Source organism: Acartia tonsa, chromosome 13 (genome assembly GCF_053477335.1).
Source record: "Acartia tonsa isolate MP-2025a chromosome 13, ASM5347733v1, whole genome shotgun sequence".
NCBI lineage: Eukaryota > Metazoa > Arthropoda > Copepoda > Calanoida > Acartiidae > Acartia > Acartia tonsa.
In genome coordinates this window covers 10,984,299-11,007,334 of record NC_137272.1, presented here as the reverse complement: position 1 = coordinate 11,007,334, position 23,036 = coordinate 10,984,299, and the positions used below count along the sequence as shown (strand labels likewise).

The 23,036-nt window shown below is 31.6% G+C and overlaps 2 protein-coding genes across 2 annotated transcripts in view; one reads left to right on the top strand and one right to left on the bottom strand.

The window, feature by feature from the left end:
* LOC145303806 (furin-like protease kpc-1) overlaps window positions 1-23,036 on the top strand; it is a 308,581-nt gene that overhangs the window by 216,465 nt on the left and 69,080 nt on the right. The gene's annotated exons all lie outside the window — the stretch shown is intronic.
* On the bottom strand, window positions 16,101-18,718 carry LOC145304579 (uncharacterized). Its single transcript, XM_080146496.1, has 4 exons — window positions 18,624-18,718; window positions 17,504-17,603; window positions 16,584-16,664; window positions 16,101-16,305 (listed from the first exon to the last, which is right to left on the bottom strand). Exons 1-4 carry the CDS (start codon window positions 18,681-18,683, stop codon window positions 16,229-16,231), a joined length of 318 nt encoding a protein of 105 aa, XP_080002622.1. The 5' UTR covers window positions 18,684-18,718; the 3' UTR covers window positions 16,101-16,228.

Sequence of the window (23,036 nt, the reverse complement as noted above, 5' to 3'; positions counted from 1 at the left end):
TATCTATCTATCTATCTATCTATCTATCTATCTATCTCATTATTATATCCAGTTTTCTACAAATCCGCAGAAAGCTTTTTATAATATGCCAGAAATAACTATTATGTGTTTAAGAATTAGTCGCAGCTTTCTGCCTCATAGAAAGGATGTAAAGACAAACGGACAAAACAACTTTACAAATCCAATACAAATCAAATGACCATCAGAGCATTTCCAACAGACTGACGTACAGAGTAGAGTAGAGTTAGATGCTCATCGATTAAGAAATAGAATAGCAGCTAAGTAATTTAAAATTTCCAAAATAAATCAAATGACTCTCAGAACAAAAAATTAAAAACTGGAGCTCATCGGTATAGGGCCTCTCATGAAATTTTTAGGCTCTTTAACTTGAATAGCAGCCGAGAAATTTATGTTTCCCCCAGTTTTATACAGATACAGACGGATGGACATAAATATATAAAGGGTGTTAAAAAAACAATCGCTTCACTTTTTTCAATATAAATCCTATAGTTTTGGTCAAAAACCTATAAAAGGGATGACTACATCCATGAAAGCTAAGCTCTGAAATGGAAGGACAAACGAACTTTAACACTTGTAGAGTGTCAGAACTGGATAAACTGAATTTAATGCATATGTCTATACAAAATTGTAAGTATATTTGTTGCAAACTTGATTAAATATATGATACTGTTTAAGGACATAGTGACGTTTTTAGGACTTTATTATAAAGATGTTTCGCTTTTAACATGAACACAGTAATAGTGTCTGACTGATTATGACGTAACAAAAAAAAATTAGCCAATGAGAGGCCGTTATTGACCAATGGTAAAATTTATAGTCGCCTCTCATTGGCTAATTTTTTTTGTTACGTCATAATCAGTCAGACACTATTACTGTGTTCTTTTAACATATACCTTGTTGTAATAGGGATCAGTATCAAAAAAAAAGTTGAAAAGGATAATTTTAACATAAAAATTTAAAAATCAGCTTGTTTTAGATTGACGTCCGGACTTTCTGGTAACGTTTATAGAGTTGCTGCGCTTTCTAATCGTACCTAACTGTTATATGAATCAGCTTGCAAAGTTAAAAATCAATAGGAAAATTCTATCCTGTTTAAATTAACGAAAACAGCTAACTGTTACAGACGGACGGACAGACAAACTGACCCTCAATATAGAAAAGCTTCGCTTTTAAATAACACAATTCATGCTCAAGCAATAACAATGAGAAATCAACATTGAATTTTGAATCTACTCACCTCTCTAGAGTACTAATGCTCGAGATTTAGCCCTTGTGAAGAAAAAAAAGACAGAACCATCATACACTGAGACATGACAGCTCTGCCTAGTTCTTGATTTTTGGGCCTTTCTTTTTTTTGCCAAATTGACTAGGATTGTGTTAGAAACCTGGTTAAGGTGTCTATAGAAAGGTCTTCACATGCCACATAAAAAAATTACGCATTATGGGGTCTATCTTCAAGATTAAAAGTACCTAAGACTTTTTTTCTTCTTTAATTTTAGAGAAAAATTCTCCACAAGGGCTAGGACTCGAGCTGTAGTACTATGAGAGGTGAGTAAATTCAAAATTCAATGTTGATTTCTCATTTTCATTGCTTGGGCATGAATTGTACTATTTTTTATAAGTTTTTGACAAAAACTTATGGATTTATATTGAAAAAAGAGAAGCGATTGTTTTTTTGTAACACTCTTTATATATTATAGAATAGCTTTTTTTATAAACATTTTGTTATTAAATAATGTTTCTAATTTTGAACGGCCATACAAAGCCAGTTTTAAAGAGCTTTGCTACTAAGATATTTTTTAATAACTAAAGTAAAAAAAAATTAACCTCGGGCTGTGAATTCATTTATGTAAGTATGATGTTAGATCTTAAAAACGGCTATTCTGAAGGCTACAAAATTTAGGGAAGACTCGCCTTGGTCTATATTAAGGTTAAGGATATTTAAAACAATTTTTTCCCAACCTCAAACAATATAAATTTATAGGTTGTTTTGGTGACTTCTGATGGTTAGTATGGCTGTCAGAAATTGAAATTAAAAAAAAAATTAGGATGGCAACAACCATAAAAGCGAAGCTATAAATTTAGATGGTATGACAAACGAACATTAACATAGATTGTATATATGTGATGAAAAACTACTTAAATACAGGATTCTGTTTAAGGACATTCTTACATTTTAGGATAAAATTATGAAGATCCTTCGCTTATAATATTACATGTGGTGTTCTAGGAATCAATATTAAAAAAATCAAATGAATATGATAAAGATATCATACAAAAAAATGTTGTAATTAAAAGGAAATACAAACGAACGTTATCACTTGTAGAGTGCAAGAACTGTATAAGCAGAATGTAAATGTATAAGCATTAACAAAATTGAAAGTAAAATTGCTTAAATACAGGATAATGCTTAAGGACATACTTACATTTTTAGGACTTGATTAAAGAGATGCTTCGCTTATAACAATGTATTTTGTTGTCCTAGGAATCAGTACTCTAAAAACCAGATGAATAGGATAATTAAATCACATGAAATATTGTAGTCAAAAAACTTAAAAATAAATGTACGTACAGACATTCTGATAACATTATAGAGTTGCTGTGCTTTCTAAATTGTACCTAACTATATCATCATCGTAATCATCATGCAAAGTTTGAAAACAATAAGCCAATTTTATCCTGTGCAAATTAATGAAAAGAGTTAACGGTTACGAATGGGAGTACGGACGGACGGACCTAACCTAATTATTGAAAAGTTTCGCTTTTAAGAATTAAATATCTGAATGTTTTAAATGGAAGTACGGACTTTCAAGTAACAATTATAGAGTTGCTACGTATCTTACTATCCTAGGAATCATCATGCAAAGTTTGAAAATGGTAGGACAATGTCTAAATGAACAAAAAGAGCTAACTGATACGGACAGAAGTACGGACCGACCCTAATTATAGAAAAACTTCGACGTTAAAAATCTATTAGGATGGTGGTATATAAAGTCTAATGCCTAGATTATATTAAACAACTATTAACTTTTGATCCATGAAACATTGTCAAAGCAAACATTTTCGATAAATAGGGACTGTATGTCCTAACATCTGGATCATTAGTTTAGGCCTGTTTGAAAATGGTTATTGAAAATGGTTAGGACCCTTATGATTTGGTATTAGGTTAAGTAAAACTATTTCTTGTGCAGTAATGTCCGGTTATGATTTTTTTAAGTTCAATAAAAAACATTTTTTTTGTATATACTTTATATAAACATACTGCTTTAAAATTTTTTAGTTTTAAAGGGACTCCTAACTATAAACATTTAAAATTGAAACTGCCCAGTGCCGACCTTACTATGGACATATTATTACTTGGCTTTTACATCAGATTTTCGTGTTCTCTAATAAAATGAAACTTGCAGCGAGCTAAAAATAACGATTACCCCCTTTCCACCCCCCCTGACCCAATCCACTCCCTTTCTACCTCCAACCCAATATATCTTTTTATAAATAATATTCCTTTATTTTTCAGGGTGACTTTAAATAGGTTACAGAAACTTATTCAGGGGTTTATGCGGTTAAGACATTCCCCCTCCCATCACAAAAGTCTATCCATCTTTCTATCTATCTGTCTGTTAATCTTTTAACACTTTAATTGTCCTCTATCTCTCTATTTGTCTATCGATATGGCTGTCTTTTTTATATTTACTTTTTTTTTAAATCTAGCCATTTCAGATTCAAAAAATATCTATATTTCTAGAAAAATGAAAATATGTGTTGAAAGTAATATAATTAATTGGTTAAACTTAACAAGGGAACATTTGTTGGGAAAAAGGTGTCAGATATCTCCCACCCACTTAGCTATTGAAAGTTCCTTTTCTGTAAAAACTAGGATGACAATATCCATAAAAGCGAAGCTCTGAAACGGTTGGACAAACGAACATTAAAATTTTTAGAGTTTTGAACTGAATAATCAGATTGTAAAGGTATGAAACGAATCAAAATTACAAGTAAATTTATTAAAATACTGCTGAAATACAGGATAATGTTTAAGGACAATTATATAACATAAAATTAGTTGTTTAAAAAGTTGAAAATCAGCATGTTTAAAATATATGTACGGACATATTAGTAGGGTTGGGCCGGATACTTTTTTGGCCGGATACCGGATACCGGATATCCGGCTGATTTCAAATGCCGGATATCCGGTAACCGGCCGGATATCCGGCCAACGCCGGATATTCGGCAAATATCCGGTTATCCGGCCAAATTACCGGATATCCGGCCGGATAACCGGCCAAATTACCAAATATTAAAGTAGTAAAAAATAAATTTCTTCAGAAATCTTATATAAATTTACATAAAGTTAAACTTATTCAGAAAAAATGTTCTTCAAGCTTCAATAATAAGAAAATTATAGCCATTTAAGATTTTAAAAAGCAGAGATTTTTGGTGTAAAGTATAAAAAATTATAGAGCCGGTATCCGGCCGGATATTGAAAAAGCCGGATATCCGGCCGGATATCCGGCCACACCAGATATCCGGCCACACCGGATATCCGGCCCAACCCTACATTCTAGTAACGATTATAGAGTAGCTATGCTTTATAAATTGTATAAATTGATAAGACAATGCCTAAATTAACAAAAAAAGCTATCCGTTCCAGACGGAGTTCGGACGTACGGACGTACTGACCCTAATAGTAAGGCTTCGCTTTTTTTGTTAAAAGTCAATTGTAACAAGTATGAAAACATCCATAAAGCGAAGTTCTGAAACGGTAGGACAAACGAACATTAACACTTGTAGGGTGCCAGAACTGAAAAATCAGAAAATAAATGTATAAATATCGAATCAAAATTGTAAGTAAATTTGTTAAAAAACTGCTTAAAAATAGGATAATGTTTAAGGACATACTTACGTTTTTAGGACTTTATTATAGAGATGCTTCGCTTATAACATTGTATTTTGTTGTCTTAGGAAACAGTATTCCAAAAAATTAGATCAATCGGATAATTTTATCTGATAAACATTTGTTGTTAAAAAAGTTAAAAATCAACATGTTTAAAATGAACGTATGGACATTATAGAGTTGCTACACTTATAAATCGTACCGAACTACTACAGTAATCACAATGCAAAGCTTTAAATCGATAGGACAATTCTATTATGCCTAAATTAACGAAAAAATCTATCCGTTTCAGACGTACGTACGGACCGACCCTAATTGTAGAAAAGCTTCGCTTTTAAAAAGGGAGCACTTTAAAGTTGAAAGGGAACGGAGGGTTATAAATAAGTTTCCCATGTTCATCGAATCCGGTGGATAGGAACCGGTTCTCATCCTGCGATTATAAAAATGTACAATCATAAGATTAAAACCAGTTTTTATAGCCCGTGCCTTCGGCACCTCGGGGCTAAAAAAAACTGGTTTTAATCTTATAATTGTAAATTCTATATCCGCGGAAAGCTGTTAATAATACGATGCGAGAAATAACTATTAAACATATCTTGGACCTTAAGGGATAATATATTGAAGGATGTATTTATAAACAACATTCTCAATAACGATAAATTTAAATTTAAATTACCCCATCTCTACATCAATTGTTGAAAAATTTGAAACAAATAAATAAAAATTCAAGAAAAGTAACCAAAGTTTTTTAGTCAACAAATAAGATAAAGTAGTTAGAAAGCTTTAAGTACCAGCGAAGTTTACATTCCAATGTCCTTTCTATCCCTGAAATATCTACCCATCATTTAAATATTCAAAAACCCATTTTTTAGGAAATGTAGGAACCCAGTAATAGTGTCGGACTGATTATGACGTAACAAAAAAAATTAGCCAATGAGAGGACATTATTGACCAATGGTAAAATTCATAGTGGCCTCTCATTGGCTAATTTTTTTTGTTACGTCATAATCAGTCCGACACTAATACTGGGTTCGAAATGTAGCACACCAACTCTACTGTGTTGGGTTTTATTTAAATAGTAGCCATACAAACTAAATCTATATACGTTATTCAATTGCATTAATCTAGCAAACTTTGTGTTATCTAAATCTAAATCTAAATCTAAATCTATCTATCTATCTATCTATCTATCTATCTATCTATCTATCTATCTATCTATCTATCTATCTATCTATCTATCTATCTATCTATCTATCTATCTATCTATCTATCTATCTATCTATCTATCTATCTATCTTTCTATCTATCTATCTATCTATCTATCTATCTTTCTAAGTTGATTTTCAATTTGGAAAGTTTAGTGATTTTTTTCCGTATTAAAATATTTATCTTAAGTATTAAATTGATAAATAGAACTTGAAGCCAAATTACATATATTCTGAGTTTTTTAGGTAGGGGTTAATTTTGGAAGAAAAAAGGGTTTTAGGAGTTTATTTTTAGTAAAAAGGGGTCTAGAGCTGTCAACATATATTTTTATCTTTTTTCGGCTTTGAAAGTGTTTTTTACAGCCGGCTGCGAAATAATATATATGTACATCACTAAATATGATGAACAAAATTACCCCTTCTATATATTAAAGTTATTATTGCTTAAAAAACCTATCACGATTTAATAAAAGCACCAAAAGTCCAAAAGTTTATGAGTCAACAAATGAAAAAACGTGTTAATATAAATTTTAGGCCCAGTAGCCTATTTAAGATTTATGTTAACCAATCTAAATTATTTGATACTTTCCTGTAAGATCATAAAATCAGTTTGTATTTGCCCAAAAAGATTGATTAAAAATTTAGGATCTACTGCAGTTCACGGTAAAATATTGCTGGTAATGCAATTTTCCAAAAATCTATGAATTTTAAAGGCTGCTAGCTGCCAAACGGCTGAACGTAAAGATCATACCCTCACACCATTTTAAGTAGCATAAGAAGGCCTACAAATAATCTGGAATAGCCAAGATCCAATGATGCACAGGGAAAGCTATTTCGCGCATTTCTCTGCACTGCGAGATAATTATGCATTATTGATTTATGACTATTCCAGATTATTTGTAGGCCTTCTTATGCCGCTTGAAACAGTGTGCGGGCATGATCTGTACGTTCAGCCGTTTGGCAGCTAGCAGCCTTTAAAATTCATAGATTTTTGGAAAATTGCGTTACCAGCAATATTTTACCGTGAACTGCAGTAGATCCAAAATTTATTTTCGTCTACAAATTTGCTGTGTCAGTTATCGCTACTTGTAGACATAGTTAACAGGAATAAGAACAATTATTCAGTCAATGTTTTTAAATGCAAAACTTTTCTAAAATTAGCGGGAAATTAGTAGCGGGACAATGTGTCTCAAAAAATCAGCCATGTGACGTCATAAAAATGATTATCCATCTCTTTTTAGAGGTTCTCTTTCCCACTTCCCCTCTCATCTCCCTCATTTTTATGACGTCACATGGTTGATTTTTGAGACACTTTGTCCCGCTACGCCCATTTGTACATCCATAACATACACTTATGCACTTATCCTTATACTAAAGTAACAGGATGTGTGTCTGTGTGTTTGTATGTTTGTGTGTTTGTGTGTTTGTTTGTACCGAAGGATCTCGCTAACCACTGAACCGATCGGGTTCTCCTTAACAAGGTAGCTTCTCATAGGTCCCTGGAAGGTTTATAACTATTTTCTTCGGGGGTGGGACACCCCCAACCCCCCCAAAAAATGAAAAATCCCCCCCCTGAATTTTTTTATTTTTTATTTTTTAACTAAAATTAAAAATTAGGGATGGGCACCCCCTCCCCCCCAAAAAAAAATTTTTTTCGCCCCTCCAAAAATTTTATTTTTTTACTTTTTCTTTTAAAATCTAAAATAAGAAATTTGGTTATCAAATTCGACTCTCCCCTCCTCAAGTGCTCCTAGAGGCCTCTAGGGGCGTAGCCGCTAGTTGTTAATAAAGGCTTGTTAGAAAAATTGTCTTATCTATCTCAAACTTGAAATATTAATGTGTAATCTACTTTGAAGGTACTTTGACAACAAAATGTTTTGTATGTTACAATTATCCTATTCAATTAATTTTCGTAATATTGATTCATAAAAAAATTAAGTATTAGGTTAAAAGCGAAGCATTCTATAACCTTATGACCAAACTTAGTCTTTTAATTAAAAATATTGAAATAAGTTCCTGTTCTAAAAAGGTTATAAAGACGGTTATAATGATAAAATGCTCATTTTTTGGCACTAGCAACAACTTCCAAAATTTTGGTAGTTTCCCTGAAAGCGACTTATGAGTACTGACCTCCCTAGTCCCCTCCCCTAGTTTTAGGATAGGTTATATTGTGTACTGGGTAGCCCCGCAGGCTTGAGTTCCTTTGCAGGGATTATACAATGGAAAAAAAACTCCCTTCCTTATTTTCAATATATTTCAAATAAGGGGGAATTTTCAGTGCTCATAGGACACTTTGAGGAAAAGCACTCAAAATTTGATATACTTCAATCTTAACCTTTAACGGTCGGGGCGGGGAGGGCGTTGAACGCCCCTCCCCCCCAATCGGGTTTTTCCTATCTCATTTTCTGTGTTTGAAAGATAAAGAGCCCCCCCCCCCCCGACTGATTAAGGTGCGCTTAACTTAATCAAACATTCACTAAACGTCCCCAAGTTGTTGAGCCAACGAATACGAAATCGTTATTATAAAACTTTAGGGACTAGTATAATAACAGCCCATTGACCCCTTTTTCTCTGTTTAGATATGGCTTATCTAATAAATAAAAAAATGACATCATCCTAAAACAATTCATAATATGAATATATTTATCGTTTTAGACGTGATTATGGAGGTGCTTTGCTTATAATACTGATCCTATTCGTTCTAGGAATCGACATTACAAAAATCAATATAATGAAATTATATTACAACTTTATAGCCTTAATTTTTTACACTTTCCTGAATTTAGTAAACATTCCGTAAAAATTGCTTACAGAAAAGTTTTAGTATTAATTTAAGTTTTTTGACTTATTATTAAGTAAAAGGGAGATTTTTGTAAATATTGTAATGAAATTAAATTTACGAGGTTGCGAGATTTTTCAAAATACAAATAGAAGATTATTTTTAGTAGTACAGCTTATATTTTATTAGGGGTTTTCCTTACGTCAATCTGTCCTTATGTACATCTAAACATTAAGTACTTAAGCTTTTAAGGTTTCTTAGTCAAATTTAGGGGGGAAAAGTAAATATTTGACTCTCTCCCATACCATTATTGAATTTTGAACCCTTACCCCAGGGATCTAAAAGGGATAAGCCAATGGGCGACAAATTGATGTACAAGCGATCCCCAATAAATCATCTTTTCTTTAGTTCAAAATTATTAATGAAATTTGATCATTGCTAGTTTTGACATAAACTTAAACATAGTATGTCCTTAAAAAGTACTCAAGCAGTTGCAACAAATTTACTTTTGTTTAGACGTTTACATTTATATTCTGCTAATTCATTTCTGACACTCTGCAAGTGTTAAAGATCGTGTGTCTTACAGTTTCAAAGCTTCACTTTTATGGATGTTGTCATAATTGCTTTTAATATTTTTTATACCTTATTCATTAGATAAAAAAAGAGAGAGGGATTCGTAGCTCTAAAAAACACAAATGCAAAACCTATTCCAATAAAAAGAGGAAAAAACTCCAAGAAAAATTGTAAAATTAAAACTAACTGGAAATATTGCCATTATATTTTTGTGCATAAAGTTAAAAGAAAAAATTTTGAGAAAAAAATTGCAGAAAATTCTGAAACTACCAGGGATAAAACAATGGAAGATAATGATGATAAAGAAATTTACCCCTTCTTTTGGTTAAATTTAATTGGTGAAAAGTTTGTATATTACTTGTTTGAAAGCAACCAATCTAAATTTAATAAAAGTACCCATAACGAATAAGATATCGTTGTTATAAATCTTTGTAATAGTGTAATTTCAGGGATAGCTATTCTAACAATCAATTCTAAAAAAAATCACGAAACCTATAAATGTAAGGTGAAAGTATATTTTTTATGTAATTGAAGAGGGGTGGGTAAGAAGTGGGAGGAAAAGGGGGTTGTGGGGAAATTTACATTTGGAATTGTTTTTCAGAATCGCATTCCCTTTTCCCTGATGTAATTTATAGTCCAACGTTCTTTCCCTCCCCGGAAGCGTATCCTAAAGTTAAAAGACAATTCAAAATACGATAAGGTCAGGTAAATAATGTCAAAGGCTCCATACAATTTTAAAAAGGTTTAAAGCCATATAAATGTGATTGTATTAAAAATAGCAAAGCTCGATTTTGTCAGGGATCTAAAGGGATAAGAAATGGCCAATAAATTTCTATACATTCACAAAACTACCCTTTGTGAGGATTACAATTAGTGGTTGAAACGCATGGACACTCAACCTAATAAATCTACCAATCAAATTGCAATGATAGTCCCCAAAGTTCTTAAGCCAACGAATGTAAACGTTAATATAAAGCTTTAAGGACTAATGTTATAAACACCCCGATGTTCCCTATCTCCCTGTGATTTTGTTCATTTTCTACTTATTTTGGCGTTACAGAAAGACTGACCAACATGCAGACATAAGCATTAAAGAATAGCTCTGTTTAGTTAAAGAATGATATCGATTGTCTGTTAATACTAGTAATAATATTCAACCTAGAAGGTTTTATAGTTGATTTATTTAGGATAATTACAGTTCGTTTTTAAGCAGAGGTGCCTGCTTATATAACCGTCTGTCATTCAGTACTTTACAAAAGTTTTTTTGTGAAGAATTCACTGTTTCTGAAATGAAAACTACTAAAGCTAAAAAAATGTTGCGGGAGGAAATTTTTTTTAAATCCCCCCCCCCCCCCTTCGAACTCAAGTGCTTCTAGATGCCTCTAGAGGACGTTGTAGTTAGTGTTTTATAATACGACAAAAGAAACAAGGTTACTAGCAAGTAGTTTAACTCATTTTTGTCTGTTATAAAGCTAGGTAAAGTTTGCGTTACAATGACCCGTGACCATGGTTTAACAAAGAGCGCATCCGCTCGTCGTCGGGTGATAGGTGATAGGTTCGAATATTGATTTAACATCGTGTCATTACTAAATACGTAAAATGGTTCATACTGCTGCTATGTTGGTTGTCTGATGGGTGTTACTTAACCTTATACCCCTGTTGAGAGATTTTGCTCTCCTTAGTTATCCTGGTTTGTTGGACCTGACTTTAGAGTGTTATGGACAGTATCCTCGCACTTATGAGGTAATTGATAGGTTATTGAGTTAGAGTGATGTTCAGCATCGAACACTAAAAAGCTATAGAAACAGCATTCATCAAATAATCATCTTATAGTAATCTTGTCTAAATCATACAGTGAGATACACAAATAGATTACTGTGTTCTAAGAGAGAGCGAAGAATTGTACTTCTTAAAAGTGAAGCTTTTCTTTAATTAGGGTTTGTACGCCCATACGTGCGTCAGTCTGTACATAACGCTTTGTTTTTTTCGTTGGTTTGTGCATGTTAGAATTTCCCTTTCGAATTAAAACTTTAGATGATGATACTTGTGCCAATTAGATACGATTTATTTTTATTAGAGAGCCGTTTATTTAGATTTTATAAATTCTATTTCTGACGCTCTACAAGTGTTCAAATTTTCAAAATAAAAAATAATAGAGGATAATGCTTATTACAGAAATCTATTCATGGGTCTAACCGATATATGTATAACTATATAATTAATCCTAATCTTACTGATTAATGCTCTTAATATACAAGATTATATGCGAAGCATCGCACCTTTACTACAAAGTACTAGTAATCAAGGAGGACTTTGTCCATACGTAATGCAGTAATAATAAATAATAATTTTAGAAGATGAAAATAGGGATCCTAAGGGATAAGACAATAAACAATAAATTGATATTCAACTTCCCCAATGATGATATATAAAATTGATTGAAAAAATTGGACACTTCTTATTGAGAACTAAAAAATTAGAGTTCAAAAAAAGTCTAAAAAGTTTTCGAACCAACTAATAAGCTAACGCATTAGAAAAACGTTGGGTACCAGTGTAATTTTTAGTCAAATGTCTCCTAATTCTTTGGTTGAAGATGATAGTAACTTCAGGAAGGGGACATTGGACTTTAAATCATAATGGTTCCCAAAGTTTTAAATAACATCCTCTCATTAGATGGCTTATAAACTTTTAGAACTGTTATCTTATGTGTCAAAATTGTATAACGACAATTAAAGAGGAGTAATTTTGTTTATTATATTTGGAGGTGTACATCGTCCATTGTCTTATTCCTTAAGATCCTTGAGTAAATCAGTAAATGAGACATTATTTGCATTTAAATTAAAATTTGTCACAAAATTGCAAAATACAGTTTATTACTGCTTCAAGTAATATTACTGATTTTTGCTACGCGTATAACATTGTACTTTGTCGTCCTAGGATTCCAAAAACCATATCAACCGGGTAATTCTATCACATAAAAATATGTTACTAAAGAACAAAAAATCAACATGTTTAAAAAGGACGTACGTTCATTATGTTAATGATAATAGAGTTGCTACAATTTCTAAATCATACCCAACTACTACAGGAATCACCATGCAAAGTTTGAAATCTTAGGACAATTAAAACATGCCTAAATTAACGAAAACAGCTCACTGTTCCAGACGGACGATCCATAATTATAGAAAAGCTTCGCTTTTAAAAATTGATGAATGTTTTAGTACATACTATGGCTGCACTATTTAATTCTAAGTTCTTAATAAGTTAATTATAATATTCTGTTTTTATAATGTACTATTTTCTTCAAACCTTGCACAAAATTTCCTTAAAAAATCATCCTATGATATAAAGTAGTAAGATTTTTTTGTCTGCAGATAAAGATCTCTGAAAAAACTAGTCAGAATTGGATAGTGAATTTTTATAGATATCTATGGTGGTTTTAAGCTATTTCCCTAACCTTAGAGCCTTATAGAGGCTAGTAGCGTAGCCGCAAATACATAACAAATCATTCAAATCCTAAAGTATTATAACAGCATAAACTACCCTTTCACTTTGATTTTTTGCGAATACGAATCACTAAGGGCATGTACACCACATCCAACAAAAACTTGGGCAACTGGGATGAACGATAAAATGTTGTTCATCCCCAATTAGGGATAAACAACATTACCCCTTCTGAAAATAACAAATTACGATATTAAAATTTAGTCACAGTTTGGAACCAACCAATTACAATCCAATTAAAGTACCCAAAGTTTAAAACAAACGAATGAGATATTGTGCATTATATATTCCTCCCTATGTGACCCATACAATCAGCGGAAGTTGATGTACACCCCAACAAAACTGGGGCGAGTAAGAAGAGTAATTTTTATCTGTCTGGTTACATAAAGAAATATTTATTAGGACGAATTTTGGGGCTTTTCCTCCAAGTGCCTACGTACTAACCCGCCCCTCCTCCCAAAAAAAGCCATTATAACTAAGTCTATTTAGAGGAATAAAACAACAAATGGAAGTCCCATTCCCCATCTCCATCTTTAATTTAAATGTATTTCAAAATTATGTGGTGTACTGTTCGCTACTAAGCTATTAAAGGAAGACAGTACAAATTTTCTGTAAAATTCTTTATGTTGATATTTGCAAGAACTTTGATATAAAGTGTATGAGACTCTCAGATTTTAAGCAATTTTATGAAAATTAATTACCCTTATATTTCATTTACTCAAAATTTAATCTTGGCCCCTACGAAGCCGGGGTCCCTTTCCCTGGGGGACAATCGTCCTGTTACTTAACCTAATCTAAAAAAATTTCAACTAAGATACATTTTTCTTTAAAAAGTTCGTTATTGATCAACATGCAATATGAAGGAAACCGTCCAAAAATTGTTATCAAACACATTCTTTTTTTTTCTTGTTTTGTATTAGAAAAATAAATGTTAAAGCAATAAAATGAATGTATTAAGTATACCAACAAACTAGTTTATAAACAAGTATATGATGATTCAAGGTAAAGATAAATGATAAACAAATGTGACTTTCCCATAAATCTCTCTAAGATATAACTATTCACATTTATTTTAATGATGAGGTGGTTTTTCAACAAATTACTTACAATTTTGTTTCAACTTTTATACTCTGATTATTCAGTTTTGACACTCTACAGGTGTTAATGTTAGTTTGTCCTACCATTTTAGAGCTTCGCTTTTATGGATGTTGTCATCCTTGTTCTTATTTGATTATGAGGTAGGTATATCTTTCTATACAGTCTCAAACACAATAATCATTCTAATAATAGAAGTAAATAATATTCTTTGATTATCAGAGCAATGAACCAAATCCTTATAGAACTCAATTATCAAGTAAACAAGGATGACAATATCCAAAAGAATCATGACACCTTTTGCATGGGATGTTAAACTGTGAGCTTATTGGTATATGTAGAGAATCTCTATACGAAAAAAATAGAACTTTATCTGGAATAGCAACCGACCGACGGACAAAAAGACAGATTGAATCATAGGGTAGCTCCGCTACTAACAAACTTGTAAATAAATAAAGTTATGTATAGATGTATAGTAATCGCATCATTTCACTGATAGCTTTCATTACCATTTCAATTCAGATACATTATTGGATACATAGTCTATCACCCAGAGACAGAGAGGGGACAATCTGCTGTTTATTACTCTAGTCCCCAAAGTTTTTTATTCGTTGGGGGACTTTTGTCGAATTATGATTGGTTGGTAAATTTAGTTGAGTATCAAATTTTTTCAACCACTACTTGTAATTTGCAGAAGTGTTAGTTTTGTGTATCTTCGTTTAGGATGTACATCAATTTATCGTTCATTGTCTTATCCCTTTAGATCCCTGTCCATCACCTCAGTAAAAAAAATATATTGTTTTATCTTGTGTAACAACAAGATAAAAATTGAATTATAAAGCAGATGTTCAGTTGTTATGTCATACAGAGGTTTTTAAAAGCGAAGCTTTTCTATAATTAGTGTCGGTCCGTCCGTACGTCCGTCTGTAACGGATAGCTTTTTTCGTTAATTTAGGCATGTTAGAATTGTCGTATCGATTTAAAACTTTGTATGGTGATCCCTGTAGTAGATAGGTACAATTTAGAAAGCGTAGCAACTCTATAATCGTTACCAGAATGTCTGTACGTCCATTTTCAACATGTTGATTTTTTCGCTTGTTTAACAACAAATTTTTATATGATCTAATTATCCGATTGATCTGATTTTTGGTATACTGATTCCTGGGACAACAAAGTACAATATTATAAGCGAAGCAACTCAATAATTAAGTCCTAAAAATGTAAGTATGTCCTTCATCATTATCCTGCATCAAGCAATGTTTCAACAAATTTATTTACAATTAATATAGACTCATACATTTATATTCTGATTATTTAGTTCTGACACTATACAAGTGTTAATGTCCGTTTGTCCTACCGTTTCAGTGCTTCGCTTTTATGGATGTTGCCATCCTTGTTATATTTAGATATTGGGAGTCTTATAAATGAGCTATAATATTACAGACCAAATATGGTAGTTTGTATTGAAAAATCAAAATTCAGCCCTAATACATATTAAAAGCTGTCCCTCCAACATACCCGCAACTGTAGCTCAACACGTAGCGCATCTGCTCGTCGTCGGGGAGGTGAAAGGTTCATTTCTCGACTTAGCACCGCGTCATATCGAAAGACACTACAAATGGTTCCAACAGCTACTTTGTCAGGTGCTTGACATAAATAGTGAAAGTAGGGGGAATGCTTTATACCATAAAGAGGCGCAACTTATTACCATTACTTCTCAGACAAAAGTCGTGGAATCAAAGGGTTGATTGTCTGTTGGTTGTTACTTAACCTAATATCCACCACTGGGCGTTAGATTTTTGCATCCAAGTGGATAATGGCCTCTGGTTCTCTAGATGATCACTTGAAATCGAAAGAGAATCTCGACCTAATTAGGTAATAGGTAAGATTTTTAAATTAATTTTAATTATTGATAATCTGTAAACAGGATTTCACTCCATCAAACAGAAAAAAAAAATTTTGTATAAAAAAATTTAACAATAAGTGTTACACAATTTACAATATTACACTTCTTTAAAAAAACGGTAAATTACTAAAATTATTTTATTTTATATTAATAGTGTATATAACATATTTACATAAACTAATACAAAACTAAATATTCAATTTGTAAAGCTGCTTTAAATTGGAAGATTTTTGTTTCTTTTGGTTTCTTTACTATATTAATTTTCTTGATCCTCTCAAAAAATAAATACCACTCCTTTTCTTCCTTCTATATTCTCCATTATAGGCTTCTAAAATATATTTTAGGTATTATTTGTTTAAGCTGGGAGGTTTTTGTCTATCTGTTTAATTTTCTGTATTTATATCAGTACATTTTCAATATTTCTGTCTGTACTTTAGTCTGTCTGTTCTATAAGTTCTGTCTTTTTATGAGTTAATGAATGAGAAAACGTTATCAAAACTTTAGGAACTAGTGTAGTAAACAGTCCATAATTGTACCCTCTCTATCTGTGATGTATATCAGATTCTCGTCAATTGTCTTATCCCTTTATATTTCTGTGTTTATCACCTGTGGTAGAGTAGCTGAAATCAGGTAGCCAAGGTCTCAGCAGGCAGGGTAGTACTCCTCCATTATACGAGTTATCACATCCTAAATAGAGAGATATATAGATAGATAGATATATAGATAGATAGATAGATAGATAGATAGATAGATAGATAGATAGATAGATAGATAGATAGATAGATAGATAGATAGATAGATAGATAGATAGATAGATAGATAGATAGATAGATAGATAGATAGATAGATAGATAGATAGATAGATAGATAGATAGATAGATAGATAGATAGATAGATAGATAGATAGATAGATAGATAGATAGATAGATAGATAGATAGATAGATAGATAGATAGATAGATAGATAGATAGATAGATAGATAGATAGATAGATAGATAGATAGATAGATAGATAGATAGATAGATAGATAGATAGATAGATAGATAGATAGATAGATAGATAGATAGATAGATAGATAGATAGATAGATAGATAGATAGATAGATAGATAGATAGATAGATAGATAGATAGATAGATAGATAGATAGATAGATAGATAGATAGATAGATAGATAGATAGATAGATAGATAGATAGATAGATAGATAGATAGATAGATAGATAGATAGATAGATAGATAGATAGATAGATAGATAGATAGATAGATAGATAGATAGATAGATAGATAGATAGATAGATAGATAGATAGATAGATAGATAGATAGATAGATAGATAGATAGATAGATAGATAGATAGATAGATAGATAGATAGATAGATAGATAGATAGATAGATAGATAGATAGATAGATAGATAGATAGATAGATAGATAGATAGATAGATAGATAGATAGATAGATAGATAGATAGATAGATAGATAGATAGATAGATAGATAAATAGATAGATAAATTTAGGTTAAATACTTACTTCTTTCTCCAACCTTGACGGGTATTTTGGGGGGAGGTTGGGGCTGATACAGGGACTGGAAGGGAAGGTCCTCCTCAGGGTTGTTGGGGATATCTACACACTAGAAAGGAATGGTAAAAAGAGAGAAATATAGATAGAAATGTATGTAGATAGAATATAAAAAAATATAGAAAAAAAAGAGAGAAATGTTATATGGATAGAAAAAAAATATAGAGAGAAATATAGATAGAAAAAAAATATAGAGAGAAAGAAAGATAGAAAGAAAAATATAAATATAAGAAAGATAGAGAGAAAAAAGGATGACGAAGCCCAATCTGTATTACTTTTATGTCACTTTTCATTCCTGTGACGTCATATAAATTATAAAAGTCGATCGTAGAAAATTTTTAATAATCGACAACTTAGGTTTCAAATAAATTTTTTGAATGCTTTGAAAAAAAGAATAAAAATGTTTTTTAAAAATATAATGTTTAATAACTTATTTGCTTCATGAAAAATAATACAAATTAATTTATCTATGAAAAAGCAACAATAAAAAGCTAAAATAGATTTACAAATAGCATAGAAAATATTGCAGTTTTTACTCATTGCATCTTTATTAATGATTTTTTTGTCTAATCAACTCAGCCTATTATAGTAAGTAAATCCCATTTCTTCCATCTCCTTTGAAGAGATTTTCTCCCCCCCCCCTTCCCTTTTTCTGTCCCCAAATCTATATGACGTCACAGGAATCAAAAGTGACTCAAAAGTAATCCAGATTGGGCTTCGTCAGAAAGATAAAAAGGGCAATATAGAAAGAGAGTTAGAGAGAAACAAAAATTTATAGAGATGTATAGGATATATAGATAAACAAAATTACCCCTCCAGAAAATTGATAGTATTGGTTGGAAAGTAAGAACAATTCTTGCTTAGAACCAGCTAATCAAATTATCAAAATCTATCAAAAGCTTTTATGGCAATGAATAAAAAACGTATTTATAAAACTTTGGGTACCAGTTCAATCAACAGTTCAATATCCCTTTCCCTGTGTAAGTAGGGGATTTTTTTGCTGTAATTAACACGACCTAGCATACAGAATTTATTAATAATAGAGGAGCTTTTCATCTAAAGTAAAACTTACATATCCAATTGCACAGAAAACCGATAACAACAGAAAAATCTTCATTTTTGTCTGTAACATTTAATCAATTTAATCATTTTTAAAAACTTCTTAATACTGTCTCTCTCTCTCTTTCTCCTTCTCTCTTAATAAAACAGGGGTCATCTTAGGGTTTTTATTTTATTTTTCGTGGAAAATTGTCTATAATACGATATGATACACAATTTTTCACCAGGGCCTATAATCTGTTCGAATCCAGCGGATATTAACTGGTTTCGAAGCCATACATGAAACAAAAAACTATTATAATTAAAATAAAAAATCTTCAAAACTGTAATGAAAAATCTATGAACTGAATTTTGTTTATAAAATCTCACTATAACTAGTTGGTCTGCTTGTAAATTGTAACTTAGGTTGGGCGTAGTTAGGCATATGCATGCCCGGTTCTTAAAACTAGATTTCTTATTTTCTCATTTTTATAAAGTGTTACAATATACATTTATACGATTTTCTGTATTTTAATATACATAATCCTACTATATAAAACAATAGGGTTTTTTAGTTTGTTCGTTAAGATTTCGCCTATCAATGAACCGATTGAAATGCCCATTTAAGGAAGCTTTAAATTTGTTCTGGGGTAGTTTTAGATTCGTTTTTGCATCATTTTATTCGAATAAATAGACCCTAGCGTGTTTCAATATTGATATTTACTATTGTATTATTTTAATAAAAAAGTTTTATTTGATAGTACAAAAAAAATATGTTTTTTTAAAGAGCGGGCTATTAGGTTTAAAGCAGTTTAGGTTTTTACCTGTTTTAACTCCTTCCCCTTTTCCGTGCCCCACTTCCGTAACACCAAAATCCCCCTCTCTCCCCCCACCTCACAACCACTTACAATAGCAGCTTCGCCTCTATCATATAGGGTATCTGTATTTATAGTGGTTAAAATAGGGCAGAAATAGCATAAAACCGTCTTAAAAGCCTGAAACTCCGTAGATCCAGGGTTTATCGAGATCGTAACGGACAAACAGAGTTTGCGCAGCTTATTTGACGTGTCTAAATAAAAAAAAAAATGTTTTAAACTTCGAAAATATATAAATATAGGTGGGGTCATTTTGTTTATCATGGCATGAGGCATTGTCCATTGTATTGTCCGTAAAATAGAGAGCTGGTTGACTCTCTCAAAAATGTGCTTTACCAGCATGGTTGGGTAGAAACTAATTATGACTGTGAAAGTAAGAATCAATTTTGGTATGAAAACTTTACGTAATTGACTGACTATGTTAATTTTTTTTAACGACCTTTAATCTGCCACAACAAAAAATACTTATGTCAGAGATTGCAAATAATAAACGATCATTGGGGAATATTTCTATCTCTTAGATAATATTTAAATTTAAAAGTTTCATTTGAGAACTCTAGCGGCTATTTTTATAACTATGTTTAATAGGTTTTCAATGGTTTTATTCTATTTTCAAAGTACTAATTTTAGTTTGTGTATATATAGATAGGCAATTTAAGTTATTAGATATTTTTTAGTACCGAAACTACTCTTTAGCCATGGACAGTACAAATGCCGTTGTCTAAAGCCGACTCTAAACTATATAATTAGCAATTATGGTTTTAAGGTTTTCATAATTAAAAGGTTTCGTGATTTATTACTTGAAGAATTTGGATTTTGATATTAACTAAACCGATTAGTTTTTCCTTTTTAGGAAAATAGATGGATTAAAAGGTATTTTATTTTTACATTAATATCTTGGCACGGTTTTAGGCTATTATGTCTGCACTTTCGAGTACAGAATTTATAAAATAGACATATATTTTAAGTATACAACATCGAATGTCTAGTTGATGACGGACGGACAGCTAGAGTAATTTTTAGAGTAGCTTCGCCACTAAAAATTTAATAGTTATTTCTCGTATCGTATTATAAACGGCTTTCCGCGGATATAGAGTGTACAATTATAAGGTTAAAACTATTTTTTTTAGCCCCGAGGTGCCGGAGGCACCGGCTAAAAAAACTGGTTTTAATCTTATGATTGTACATTTCTATATTCGTAGAAAACTGGATATAATACGATGCTAGACATAGACAACCGGTTCCTATCCACCGGATTCGAATGAATACGAGAATAGTTATTTCTCGCATCGTATTATAAACGGCTTTCCGCGGATATAGAATGTACAATTATGAGATTAAAACTAGTTTTTTAGCCCCGAGGTGACGAAGTCACCGGCTAAAAAAACTAGTTTTAATCTTATGATTGTACATTTCTATATTCGTAGAAAGCTGGATATAATACGATGCTAGACATAGTTTTTTCGTATGGATGAGAACCGGTTCCTATCCACCGGATTCGAATGAATACGAGAATAGTTATTTCTCGCATCGTATTATAAACGGCTTTCCGCGGATATAGAATGTACAATTATGAGATTAAAACTAGTTTTTTAGCCCCGAGGTGACGAAGTCACCGGCTAAAAAAACTAGTTTTAATCTTATGATTGTACATTTCTATATTCGTAGAAAGCTGGATATAATACGATGCTAGACATAGTTTTTTCGTATGGATGAGAACCGGTTCCTATCCACCGGATTCGAATGAATACGAGAAATATTATTAAAGATATTGACCTTGATTTGAAAACCTAAACTTGATGGATATTCAATTACACTAGGGGAAATATGAATGGATACTCAAATGAATATGAGGAAATGGTACACATCCCACTGATATACCAATAGAAATAGAAGAGTAGAAGAATATTCTGAACCCTTTTTTCGTCAAATCTAAGAGAGAACATTCCTAGCAGACAAAAGTATTGTTTACTTTCGACTCAAGCTGATGTGGATTCTTAAAAAATGATAGACTCGCTATTCGATAGTGAGGCAAAATTATTTTTGTGAAAAATCATCCAAAAGCACATTAAAAATCTACAAAAATTAAACAAAATCATATGTCAATAACCCTCTTAAGATTTTATTTTATTTTTGTAAATTTTTTTATTTGATTTTGGAGGATTTTTCACAAAAATAATTTTGCCTCACCAGCGAGTTGCCAGCCTAACTTTTGTTTTAAGAATCCAACTTTGTTTCAAGTTTTTAAATTGTAAACGAAATTTTTGGGCAATTAATTCTGAATCCGCAAAGCTTTCTACTAAGAAAATATACTGTTAACAGCTGACTTTTATGTATGTATGAAATGAAAAAAAACATGCCTTCGTAGGAAAATGTGTACATAATTTCAACCAATGAGATCCAATGTAAATTCCGATGCGATTCTCCTATTGGCTCAATCAGACATTCCCTCTCTTTCTTAGTACCTTTATTGATATACCCCACTAAAACATCTAAGGGTTGTTTTATATCTTGCCCCCTTTAATTTTATTTCAAATTGTCTATAATACACCCCAATAAAGCACACACCCATTGATTTTGATTTTAGGGGGTTGGGATGTCAAACTTATGTTTACCATCGTATTACAGACAATTTTTCATAAATATTAAAAATAAAAAAACAATAAAATTAATACCAGTTTTGTTAGCCCGGGACTTCGGCAGCTTCGTGCTAACAAAAATGGTTTTAATCTTATAATGTTTCATTTTATTATCCGTAGAAAGCTGTCTATAGTACGATGCGATAAATAACTATTCTAATATGAGAAATTTTAACAAATTAAAAGTACCATACCTCATATGTTTTAAAACCTAACGTCGCAACTCTCAAATTAATTATATTAAAAATTAGCTAACTCAACTACAATTTGTGTCATTTTACAAAAGATATCAAGAAAACAGAGATCTTAAGTGATAAGACAATGGACGATAGATTATTATATGTCACCAATGATGATAATTGTTATTTCTCGCATCGTATTATAAACGGCTTTTCCGCGGATATAGAAAGTACAATTATGAGATTAAAACTAGTTTTTTTAGCCCCGAGGTGCCGAAGGCACCGGCTAAAAAACTGGTTTTAATCTTATGATTGTACATTTCTATATTCGTAGAAAGCTGGATATAATACGATGCTAGACATAGTTTTTTTCGTATGGATGAGAACCGGTTCCTATCCACCGGATTCGAATGAATACGAGAAACTAAAATACTCATTTTCAACTCTGTAGATGAAAACTATTGGTTTAAATAATCTGATACTGCTAGCTTGGAACCAACCGAACAATATTCAATAAAAGTACCCAAAGTTTTTGAGCTAACGCATTACGTAATTTAAAAACTTGGGGTACCAGTGTATTTTACAGTCTAATGTCTCCTCCAACCTTCACACTATTATGTCCATAATTACCGAAGCAATAGCAAATCAACAATCCTATAATTGATTAGATAGAGGTCTCTAGAGGCATAACCACATTAGTATCTTTATAAAGTAAGACTTTCATGACAATAATTAAAATCGAGGAAAATAAGGT

Excerpts from the sequence above, each read along its gene's own strand:
- LOC145304579 (XM_080146496.1), bottom strand. The coding sequence starts at position 18,683 with ATGTTACAGACAAAAATGAAGATTTTTCTGTTGTTATCGGTTTTCTGT. Across the intron at positions 17,604-18,623 it reads TTTTCTGTGCAATTGGATAT|TGTGTAGATATCCCCAACAA; the intron begins GTAAGTTTTACT and ends ATTCCTTTCTAG. Across the intron at positions 16,665-17,503 it reads CGTCAAGGTTGGAGAAAGAA|GATGTGATAACTCGTATAAT; the intron begins GTAAGTATTTAA and ends CTCTCTATTTAG.